This window comes from Lagenorhynchus albirostris, chromosome 11, assembly GCF_949774975.1.
Source record: "Lagenorhynchus albirostris chromosome 11, mLagAlb1.1, whole genome shotgun sequence".
NCBI classification, from domain to species: Eukaryota; Metazoa; Chordata; class Mammalia; order Artiodactyla; family Delphinidae; genus Lagenorhynchus; species Lagenorhynchus albirostris.
The window spans coordinates 19749784-19762493 of NC_083105.1; the positions used below are offsets into that span (position 1 = coordinate 19749784).

Genomic DNA, 12710 nt, shown 5'->3' on the forward strand with positions numbered 1-12710 from the left:
CAATTCCCTTTTGAAAGTGCTTTTGAAGTACTTAACAACTAAGAATAATGTCCAGATTCATACATGGCTGTTAAAATCATTTTATGTTCAAGTCACATGAGAGAAAAAGATTCAAAGTTTTCCTTTGTAGAGTGATTTCCCCCCTTTGGAAAGATTTCTATCCACAGTAAAATTGCAATGAACTTCAAACTTGCCAAGAATTGGAAAAGTCCTTTTGCCACAAGCTCTTTTTAAATTGAAATTATTAGTAGGTTCCCAGTTTGAGGAAAATAGTACTTCACATAGGAAAGCCTGACTCCAGTTAAATTAAGACAAATGAGTCAAAATATTGAAAAGTCACAGAAACTCTCAGTTAGCTGTATTAATAAGAAAATGAAATTTCTAAGCCCCCATTATAGCGGGGGCTATACATTTTATCAACAAGTTTGGAAAAAGAAATTACTCAACATACCTATTAAATATATAACTAAAACTAAATATTCAAAATTCACCTTTTCATTCTTACATTATCACATTTTCAAAAGAACAGAGATTTGCTATTCTTAATGGCATATGAATTTGTAAGTATATCAAATGACGACCATTATAATTACTATGCCTTCGTTTACACTTTGGAAACAGCATAAACTTTGAAGTCTTACACCTGAATACAACCACTGTTCTGTTACTTACTAGGTATATGGTCTGGAAAATAATGCCTTCTAGATTTCAACAAGGATTAATTGGAATGAGGGATATAAAATACCTAGTATAACACTTGACACTTAGAAGGTACGCAATAAATTCCAACCTCATTACTTCAGCCAAAACAGTTCAAATTTTAGTTCAGACTAATACAAACATCCCATTTTCATTCTAATGAAAAATGCTGCTCATTCCCTTAAAGCCTTTGCTTAATGTCACCTTCTCAAAGAGACCTGTACTGATCATTCCCTTTAAAACCAAAACACACACAAAGGAACACACTCTTCTTACCCCCCTCCCCTACTTTATTTCCTGCCATAGCACTGATAACCTTCTAATATACCATATAATTCACTTGTTTGTTTTGTTTATTATCTGCCTCTCCCAACTAAAAGGTAAGCTCCATGAACAAAACCTTAGTTTGCCAACTGATGGCCTGCTCTGGCCCTCTTCATCACACCGGGTGAGGAATAAGTCCACAGGGACTTGGATATGCCCACTAGGAGACTATGACTCCTCCTTTTAGATCCTGTTCCAAGAACCTGGCACCCCAGAATTCCCTGCTTAAACTGCCTAGGCACTGGGCCAGCACTGGCCTCTTCCTTTAGGAAGGGCTGATTGTTTATGACAAGGGTGACAGGGAGCGGGATGTATACATTTCTGGGTGGAGTGTGTCTAACAGTATGGAACAGAACTAGCATTAAAAGGATTGTGGGGGTAGATCAGGGGTTTCCATTTATGTTCTTCCACCCTAGTCCCACAAATATTGGGGGACAACTTGCCCATCAGGGCAGGGGTTTTTGTCTGTTTTGCTTGCTGATATATTTACAGTGCCTAGGACAGAGCCCGGTATCCAGTAGGCATTTAATACATGTTTGCTGAGTGCATTAATTAAGTAAAATTATAACACACTCTAACAGGTGTATGCGAGCAGAAGGTATGAGGGAACAGAAACCAAGAGTAAGCAAAAGCTTGGAGGTAGAAAAAGATGTACGGAGAGTAAAGAAACCACAGCACACAGAAATGAGAGAAGTAGACTGGTAAAGAACAGTTAAAGCACCCTAAGGGCAAAAGCTCTGATATATCAATAGAAAAACATGTACAGAGTAAACTCTACTCTGTTCAATAGAGTAAGAAAACCATTTGGTACAGAAACAAGAGAGAGGTATACACACAAAGTTACATCACATTTAAGTACAGAGAACCATGCAGCTGAAGTCCTTAAGCCCCATTATATCCACCATTACTTTCAAGTTCTTAAATATTCCACCTTTCTTAGGTTCTCATGCACATATCCTTACAATAAGCCCCACAAAAAGTACAAAAGCCACACCTTCCTTAACCTTGCCCCACATTATTTATTCACTTATTTTGTTCACTATGGTATGCACAGCCTCTTTATACTAGCTAAGACAATCTAATACTTTTTCATCAGTTGTTTGCTCCACCTGCAATGCTCTCTTCCATCCTCTCTCCCTATTTAAATCCTATTTATTCTAATCTCTCATGGTCAGAGCACCATTTCCTCTACTTATGGGTTTTCAGTTATTGCATTTGTGTGTATCTTTAATCCACTAGAAATGCAACTGTTTAATATGCTGGCCATGTGTAGCTAATTAATTAAAATTAAATAGAATTAAAAATCGAGTTCCTCAGTGGCAGTACCACATTTCAAGTGCTCAATAGTCACACGTGGCTAGCACCTACAGTACTGGATAGCACAAATTACCTAACATTTCCACAGAAGTTCTACTGGAGAACACTGCTCTGGAAAGAAGCTTTACAATCTATGTCCTGTGTGTGTGTGTGGCACATACATGAAAGGCAGATGGATTTTCAAAGGACTCAGGGACATTTTTTAGCTTGCTAGGTCCATAATATTGGAACCCATATGCAACTGTACATTATTAAAGGAAACCACACATCTGTTCCTCACATCTTCTAACTACTACCTGATGTGAAAGGACCAATTAAGCTTTGGAAAATATTACAATCATTATATCTTCAAATACTATTTCAATCCTATTTTCTCCTCTCGTTCTGAGGATCCAGTTAGGCATATGTTAGACATTTTCTGTGTCCTACTCTTCTCTTCTGCTTTTTTATTCTTTATTCTCTCTTTGCTTTAGTTTGGACTTTTTTCTAATGACCTACCTTCATGTCCACTATGCTACCTAATGCTATGTCTGGTCTACTATTAAATTCACCTAGGGACTTCCCTGATGGTCCAGTGGTTAAGACTTCGCCTTTGAATGCACGGAGTGCGAGTTCAACTCCTGGTTGGGAAGCTAAGATCCCACATGCCTCGGGGCCAAAAAAAAAAAAAAAAACCCATAATAAAGAAGCAATATTGTAACAAATTCAATAAAGACTTTAAAAATGGTCCACATCAAAAAATCTTTAAAATAAATAAATAAATTCACCTAATGAATTATTAATTTTAGATAATGTTTTTACAGTTCTGCAATGTCCATTTGGTTCTGATTTAAAATTTTTGATTCTTGGGAGTTCCCGGTGGTCTAGTGGTTAGGATTTGGCAATTTAACTGCCATGGCCCAGGTTCAATCCCTGGTCAGGGAACTGAGATCCCGCAAGCTGTGCAGCTTGCCAAAAAATAAAAAAATTGATTCTCTGTTGGAATTTCCCAATTTTTCATCCATTTTGCCCTTTTCCTTTAATTACCTTTTTTTTTTTTTTTTTTTGTGGTACGTGGGCCCCACTGTTGTGGCCTCTCCCGCCGCGGAGCACAGGCTCTGGACGCGCAGGCCCAGCGGCCACAGCCCACGGGCCCAGCCACTCCGCGGCACGTGGGATCCTCCCAGACCGTGGCACAAACCCGCATCCCCTCCATCAGCAGGCGGACTCCCAACCACTGCACCACCAGGGAAGCCCTAATTACCTTTAAATGTTAAAAAAAAAAAATTTCATTCCTTGTCAGCTGATTCCAGTAGCTGGGTCATTTGTGAGTCTGCCTCTATTGTTAGTTTTTTCTCTTGATTAAAGGACAAGTCTTCCTGTCTCTTCTCATGTCCAGTATATAAAGGAACTATAGAGGCTCCAGATGAAATCTTCTATCAAGGGTTTCCCTTGTCTCTGTTAGGCAGACACAGAGAGGGGCTGATAACCGCAATGCCGACAGGGACTGACCTGAGTCAAAGCTGGGTTGCAGCTGTCATAACTCATACTTGACTTCTGGTTCTTAACCTCTCCTTCGGGAATGTCCCTCCCAAGCTTTCAACTGAGAGCCTTGTGGATCTCTATCACCTCTGACCTGAAACTCTGGGGGATTCAGTCTGTCTTTCAAAGGTCTTTACATTGTATTCTTCGGTCTCCCAACCCTCTTCATTTCCAAACGTGGCAAATATCTTGAGAAGGCAACAGCCATGCGTTTGAGCCAGGTCACACTCCTCAAGAGGAGCCTTGTCTTCTGTGCTACTGCAAGACTACAGGTGATTTTAGTATACTGGATTGAGGTTCCTTAACCTCCCACTCAGCTCCAAAATTCAGCATAGGTGCCGTAGGTAAAAATAACTGTGCATTCAGGGCCCCAAAGTTTCCAAATTGTTGCCAGCCCCTCAAGACATCAAAATATCTGTTAGTTCCTCTTTCCGTCAGTGAGTTCCTTTACATGGGCCAAGATCAATCCTTGGCTCATACCCAAAATTGGAAAAATAATCCCAGGGAAGAAAACTCTGATAATAGTCTGTTCACCTCAGAAGAACTTTACCCTCTCCAGATTTTTAGTTTATTTAAACTGTTTTGCTTACATAGCTTTCTTATGTCTTTTAAAATATTTTCCCCAACTTATCTGCCTTTTATTTTGTTATTGTAGCAGAAATGGTATTTTGCCATGATCTACTACATCCTAGTTAGAAACAGAAGCCTCCAAGCCTGTGAGTGGTTTCTTGATTCTGTTTCCTCCTTATTTGACAGCATTTTACTTGCTCCTCAGTTACATTTTGAAGGCTGCATATTTTCTGTTATCCCCCATTTTTCTGTAGCCTGAAGAACGGTGGAGGCAAAAGTAACATTCAGTTGAGGAGATAGGCAATCTGAAAAAATTTCTGGGTTGGTTCCTCACTTTCTTCTAAGAATTTATTATGTATTATATGTACCATAAAAAGTCCCTCTATTTAGAGGCTGTATTTCATTCAAATGCAAGGGGATCATTTGGATAATTTCCACAATTCAGTATGCAGCACTAGAGCCTTCACTGTGTCAATGTGTAAATCCCAGAGTTCATTTTCCACATTACTATGTAGTTGCCACTTCTACTATTTCTCTAAAAAGAAAAAAAAAAAAAAGAACACACAGTTGGCTTCTCAGTTTTGGAAATATTTTAGTGATAATTCTCAGGACTTTGTCAACTCACTAGCACACTATGTGGAGACTGGGGCTAGATTAAGTTGCTAAATCATGTCGTGCCTTTTCCCTCTGAAATCTTCTTTCCTTTCTTGGCCATCGTTTCTGAAATTTATTGTATCCAATTAAATTATTTTCTGTTGTTTGCTCTTGGTGAATATTTTTGCTAGTTATTGCTATTTTGTACTCATTTTAAGTATTAGGGGAAGGAAATTCTAATTGAACTCAATATACCATTTTATTTGGATATACTCAGTTTTGGAATACCCTAAAGGTTAAACATGGATATCTAATTTTCCAACACCATGAGCATTGTACTGCCTCGCTGCTTATAATAGGTACCAGAGTTAGAGCCAGTCTATTTTTTCCAACTACCTATGTCCTAATTTTCACTGTCCCAACTACGTCGACTTTTAAAGATCTAGCATTTTTCTGATCCACTGACTTAAGTTATTGTTAGTTAACGGTGATGATTATTCGGACATACATATAATATGGAGGAAAACACTAGACTCAGAATAAGGAAAAATATATGTATATACAACTTTTCAGTTGTGTCTGAAAAGCAAAATATGGCTAAATCAAGCTGGAAGGAATAAAACTAATTAATTTACAGGGACCTAATAAGGTAAATGTCTCCTGGAAAGATCTTATAATAAAAACGTATGAAGGTACTTGTATAAATCGCTTGGAAACTGGGGTAAGAATGGGAAGAAAGCATTCTCTAAAGGCTCCTACCAAATCCATGAAGGTTCAGGAAGAACCTTCTAATTTCCTTCCCAGGGGAATTTATTTGACCATCATAGACAATTTTCCAAATAAGCTACAGTAGAAAATAAAACTTGAGCATTTCAAATGAGTTAATGAACACTTTCCAAAGTGGTTTCATAGGATTTGGGGATCAGGAGTGCCTATTTCTATTTATGAACAAGGAAATGAAAATCCAAGAAAAGTTAATTTGCCGCAAATAATAATGACATGGATATTTCACAATCAAGTATGATCTACAACATCAAAATTCTAAGTTTTCTAACAGTATCTACCTTTGTCTTTCCAAGACAGTTTTTCAAGTGTAGATTATATATCCTTTCCATGATAAAAAAGAGAATTAAATGCCAAAAGAGAAAAAGTAACAGGATAATAAGGTTAAAAGCTGTTAAACTACTTTTCCATAGTTACTTAGTAGTAAATATTAGCAGCATTTTTTGTTATTCCAGCAAGTACTCGATCTGGCCATGGTTCAGCTGTATACCTGGCTAAACCAATTATTTTCACACTTTGCTTTCATAAAGAGTACTGTACTATAAAATATAACCATAAACACCAATTCCTTCCTTTCTCTATTGCCATTTAGTTTCAGAGCTACGTGGAGTAAGCCAGCTCCACTATTAAGTAACAGAAGCAATGTAATTATAGTCTTATTAGTATTTATCCATGGCTTTGCACAATGGCATAAAATATTTCCTGGTAGTTATGATATCTTGGATAAGGTGCTTTCTCAAGGATTTTGATCTCCTCATCTATAAATGAGACTGGATCAGATACTGTCTCTTCTACCTCCCAAAACTTTACAAATTGGTTCATAAATTTTACAGTAATTAGTTGACTCTTACCAATTTTTAAAAACACCTTCTCATTATTCAGACAGATCTTTTCATTTTGATTTACTTAGTTTAACAAAATATCCCAATGATCTTTATTTTTTTACTTTTTACCTGAATTTATTACATATAGAAGATTGCACAGGAAGATAACTTTTATCGTTAATCTATTAGGTTTCAGACAATTTTCTAAGTAGTTTACAGATATCTACTTCACTGTTTAATGGTATTACTTGAATTTTTTTTAACATCTTTATTGGAGTATAATTGCCTTACAATGTTGTGTTAGTTTCTGCTGTATAACAAAGTGAATCAGCTATATGTATACATATATCCCCATATCCCCTTCCTCTTGCATCTCCCAATGATTTTTAAATGAAAATATTAAAGTTTGTCAGTAGCCATAGCAGGGAAAAATTAAAGACTCTGTTACATTTCCGTTTCTAATCAAGTCCAAAGGATAGGTGTTTTTTCCAAAAATCTTACACCTCGACTACAAGTACTTAGGTTAATATAACAAAGAATTGACAAGTTTTTTCACAGAAAAATTATATAAAAATCAATGATGTATTCCATAGATGTTAACTACTAACAGCTAGTAATAACCAATAGGAAGATAAGACTTATTAATCTAAATAAACTAAATGGACTTGGGGTATGTAGAAGAAACAGATAACTAAAGGCTTTACTAATTGGGACTAACTTTCCAAATGGGAATATAAAGAACAAATTAGAGTTCTCAAAGTTATATCAAAAGATGAATAATTATTTGATAATTTAAGGATAATTGTAAATTTTACATGAAAATTTTGTTGAACAAATGAATGAATTCCCAACCATAGAACAGTGTCTGGCACATAGCAGATACCCAATAAAAGTATGCTGAATAAATCAATGAGTTAAAAACAAGCTTCTTTTTTGAAAAATAAGACCAAGAAAAATTTAAGTGCCTAAAAACATGTTACTGACTACTTACAGGCACAAATGTTTCAAATGAGAACTGGGATACTCAGTTCAAACCAAGTGAAAATATAAAGAATAGCTCTAGTCAATGAACAATGTGAAATGTTCTCCTTGTCTCAATCCAAAATCAATTACATTCTGCCATTATGTCTTCAGATGGGAACAAAACTGAAATTATATGGACTCTCAAGATTCAGTTTAAGATATTAGAAATGTAAATGAGAAAACCATCTCCTCTTTATTTTCCCCCTCATTCACTGAACACATATTTATTGAACACTTACCATAGCAGGTGCTTATTCCTTTCCTTCTTTTAGGTCCAAGGTATTGAATAAACCAGAGACAGATTAGCCAAGATTGTATTAAAAGGAAAGTTTCTGTGTGTCAACTGTCATAACTTATTTTCCATTTAATGCCTATTGTTCCATGTATAATGTATGTTTATAATACCCAGCTCAGCTTTATATATTTATTCTTCTAAAAGTAAACTGATTTTTATCATTTTCATGATAGTATATTAAATTGTACCTTAATTGTTTTCTCTTGCACTGACATATGGATACGTTCCCTTAGGGGTTTCATCGATGAGTTATTCACTTGTGTGGGAGATCTAGTCCAAAAAAAGCAAAAGTTTATAAACCAAAGTAGCTTTTAAACTAGTTTACACCTCTCCGCTATCCAAAAGCAGTTAGAGAATGAAAGTTTATTCTGAACAACTGAACCTAGTTGTTTACAATACTATTTAAAAGTGTCCATATTCCTATTCTGAGAGTTCTAAATACTAATAATTTGCTTAATTAATTAATTCAGCCACTAAATATTTGAGCTTCTACTATATGTAAGGCACTGTATAAGATGTTGTGAAGAATAGAAAGTTCATTCATTCACTGGCTCTGAATTCAGGTATCTTGATCTAAGTAAGGGAACATAACTAAAATTCAAAATAAAAGAAGACAGATGCCATGGCAGGGAAATTCAAGAGAAAAGCATAGTTTAGAAATAGGAGGGTCAGAGAAGACATGATAGAGAAGGAGATACTGGCAATTTGGAGCCAAACATGGATTCCTCAGTAAATTCCTTTTTAGCTTAATAGAGCCAGAGTCATAACCCCTTTGTGTCAAAAGACCATTACATAAGAATAAAGGGGGCTCCCCTGGTGGCACAGTGGTTAAGAATCCGCCTGCCAATGCAGGTGACACGGGTTCGAGCCCTGGTCCAGGAAGATCCCACATGCCGGGGAACAGCTAAGCCCGTGTGCCACAACTACTGAGCCTGCACTCTAGAGCCTGCAAGCCACAACTACTGAGCCTGCATGCCACAACTACTGAAGCCCGTGTGCCTAGAGCCCATGCTCTGAAACAAGAGAAGCCATCGCAATGAGAAGCCCATGCACTGCAACAAAGAGTAGCCCCCGCTTGCCACAACTAGAGAAAGCCCGTGCGCAGCAACAAAGACCCAATGCAGCCAAAAATAAATAAATTAAATAAATACATTTATTTTTTATAAAAAGAATAAGGGATAGTCTATTCTAAGAAAGACTAGTTTATAACCCTACATTGACTTACATTCATATACATTGTCCTTAATTTTATCATTTCAATGCAGACCCTTAAAAATATACTTTACCATGGACTGGTACTTGTCTGCACAATGACAATTGAAAATGCTAAGGTAACTATAAACGTGTTTGGCCACATAATTGAGTATAGAAAAATACCTCTTTAAAATGTATATGGGGATTAATTTTATTTAGAAAATCCTACAAACACAAAATAATTTTCTCTAAGAAAATGACAGAATTCAATCTAAGAGAAAATCTAAATCATTTATATTTCTACCTAAAAGCAAACTTTGTTAAACAGAAGTAAGTTGACAGGAGGAAAAAAACAAAGGTTCATTTTCTTTAACTCTTTTCTGGGATTCCAACACAGGGTATAAGTAAATCATTGATAAAATAAATTTTCATTGCAAAGGAATTAGAAGACAACACTGAATGATAGAGCATTATAAAGTTTCTCTTTAAAGAGAAAAGATAGTGAAGCACAGGAGAGAGAGAGAGAGAAGGTAAAGCAATCATAGATAGATATGAACAATTTTAGACTAAAATCAGATTTCTAGAAAGTGGCTCAAGCAGAAAATAGAAAAGATCAAACAGGACAATTTTTTAAAAATCCTCCACAATGTAATAATACAATTTTAAACCGTTATTCTAAAATTTTAAATGTTTCTATAAATGAATGTTCATTAATTAAAAATATCACCAACTCAGTGTTTGACCGAATTGTTGTTAAAATTGGTGAGTATCAATGTCTTGCACAGAATACCAACAGTAATTTAGTATTTTCTTCATAATGCGATGAAGAACAAGTAAATGTCAATTCCAGTGTAAGTCTAGTGTATACCGACTCTCCTATTCTCAAGCAAAATAGCACAATCTTTGGAGCAGAGACCTCAGGTTCTGAAGAAAGACACCTTTGCTGCTTGCCAACTTAGACAAATTGCTTGCTATCTCTCTCAAGTCTCTAATTCTTCACTTATAAATTGGGGAGACTACTAAAAGAGACTGCTGTGAGGGCTGATATAAGTGAAAGCATTTAGCAAAGTTTTTGACACAAATATCTATGCAAATATTTCCACAGCAAAAAACAAGAACACAAAAACAAAAACCACCACTCATACTCTCACAAAATACTACTTTTACATATAACTCCCTCACATTCAAATGTTCAATCTCCCTTTAACTAACTTTTATTTTTTCTCTTCACACTTTTCTGTAGTTCCCAACTTTCCTATCCATAGCATGTATTTCTTTTATAACAAATGAGGTGTTTTTTCCAAAAATTTCCTTTATAGACTTAAGTTAATATTCACATACATATAACTTCCACATTACTTACCTAAAAAGTGTAAGAATAGAAGTTCCATTATGATGAATTGTGTTTTCATCGTCATATAAAAGCTCTGCTTTGTTTTTGGTAGGAGCACTGGCTGCTTCTTCATCCAAAAGAACTAGTAAAGTTTTCACAGTATCTCTGCCACAGTATGCAGTGCCATGGTTTATGGCATGAGATTTTGGCTAGAACAGGAAACAATTTCAAATAAATGTGACAATCACCCCAGCTGGGTCAATCAGCCACTCTTTTCCATTTCATGTGCTATTGTTCTTCCTCTTCTATTAAGCTATAAAAAAATCAGCCACGAGAAGTGGATCTACGGCATGTAAATATTTATCCCTCAAGCCATAATAAAATCAATCTTATGAACTTCCAGAAGCACAAAAAATATAGAAAATAGTATCATCAAAGGAAGACATTAGATTTTGGTCAAAATAACATTAGTCTTTATAAGTCAGAAAGTTTAGCTACAATCTATGTGATCTCAGCCTCGTGACTTAACTTCTTTGTATACTGATATATTTTCTCTCTTATACCAGAAGTGAGATTCTGGTGATCTGAATACCAACCCCACAGATGGCTGTACAGATCTACTCAAATGCAAAAATAAAAAAACTAGTTGACCTTCATTCATTCAGTAATCACCCATAAGCACATACTAAGTCCCAAGAATTGCATTTGAAGCTAAGGCTACAAAGGTAAAAACTAGTGTCTCAAGGAACCCGTAGGCTCTTTTATAAAATAAATAAGTAACCAATAATGGCATTACAGAGTGCTAAGTGTTATTTCCTTTTCTTAAATATATATATTTATTTATTTATTCATTTATTTATTTATTTATTTTTGGCTGCATTGGGTGTTCGTTGCTGTGTGCGGGCTTTCTCTAGTTACAGCGAGTGGGGGCTACTCTTCGTTGGAGTGCGCGGGCTTCTCTTGTTGTGGAGCACCGGCTCTAGGCGTGCCGGCTTCAGTAGTTGTGGCACACAGGCTTAGTTGCTCCGCGGCATGTGGGATCTTTGCGGACCAGGGATCGAACTCGTGTCCCCTGCATTGGCAGGCGGATTCTTAACCATTGCGCCACCAGGGAAGTCCCCTAAGTGCTATTTCGAAGAGAATGTATAAATTGTGCAGTGGGAGCACACCCAAAGGTCATGATCAGTTTACCCTGGGATCAAGGATGGCTTCATAGAGGAGACACAAAAGGGTAAGAGAGAACATGGTATTTTCAGAGACTACATGGCATGAAATGGCTGAAGATCAGCGTAACAGACAGGGAGTCATTGAGATGAGCCTGGGAAAGCATTGTATATCAGACAAAGAAGTTATAAGTCAATCTGTTACAAGGTTAAAATCTCTTCCTTTATTAAGCAAGGAAATAAAATGATACTATTTACATTTTAGAAAAATGACAGCAATGATGGAAATGTGTAAAATATTTATATTCCAGGGTAAGACTGTTATTAAATCTGGAGACAGGACCACAAATTAAGAGACTGTAATAGTCCAGCTCAGAAATGAAGAAGGTAGTAGCAGTGAACTAAAATAGTAGCTGTGGAGATAAAGAAAAAGCGGATTAAAAGGGAAGAGCTGGAAAAACTTAGTAACTAGATAGAAGAATAGGGAAAATATATGATAAGATAGTATTACACATAGACACACGTAAGAACAAACTCTGATGGCATTTCTGATCGGGTTCATACCAACTAATCAGTTGTATGTGCTGTATACCTCTGGGAAAGTTGCTTAACCTCACTGTGCTTCAGTTAAATCATTGGTAAAATAGGGATGATAGTGCCTAATCCATAGGGTTGTTGGACATTTTGCTTAAATATCGGAGTCGCCCTTTTGAGGACATCTGTTATAGTTGTACCACTTTCCTCAGGTTTCATCAACATGGTCTTGGCCTCCTTTCTCTACTTGGCTGACTCAGGCTACCAAGTGAACTGTAATGTATAGCTACACCAGAATTTTAACAAATTGTCTATCACAATCTAGTGCTTGACATATATTTTTCATTAGTACCAGAGAAGTCCATACTGTTTAATACTAACTTCATTGAGAATTACTGATTCGTATTTTTCAAAGATGTCTAATTTGGTTGAAAACATAAAATTAAGAACCAGGTTGTCTGCATCTTTATTTCTTGTGACAGGAAATGGGAGAGATTGGGCGCTCTTAATTATCTGAGCTGTGACAGTTCCTGATT

The 12710-nt window shown here is 36.2% G+C and overlaps 1 protein-coding gene across 1 annotated transcript in view; it reads right to left on the reverse strand.

Moving 5' to 3' along the window:
- The window catches only part of PARPBP (PARP1 binding protein), a 90614-nt gene that overhangs the window by 4653 nt on the left and 73251 nt on the right, over positions 1–12710 (reverse strand). The window contains exons 8-9 of the mRNA XM_060164757.1: positions 10508–10686; positions 8139–8220 (exon numbers count right to left, since the gene is read on the reverse strand). Coding sequence (XP_060020740.1) covers positions 8139–8220; positions 10508–10686 — 261 coding nt within the window. The remainder of the gene's footprint in view (positions 1–8138; positions 8221–10507; positions 10687–12710) is intronic.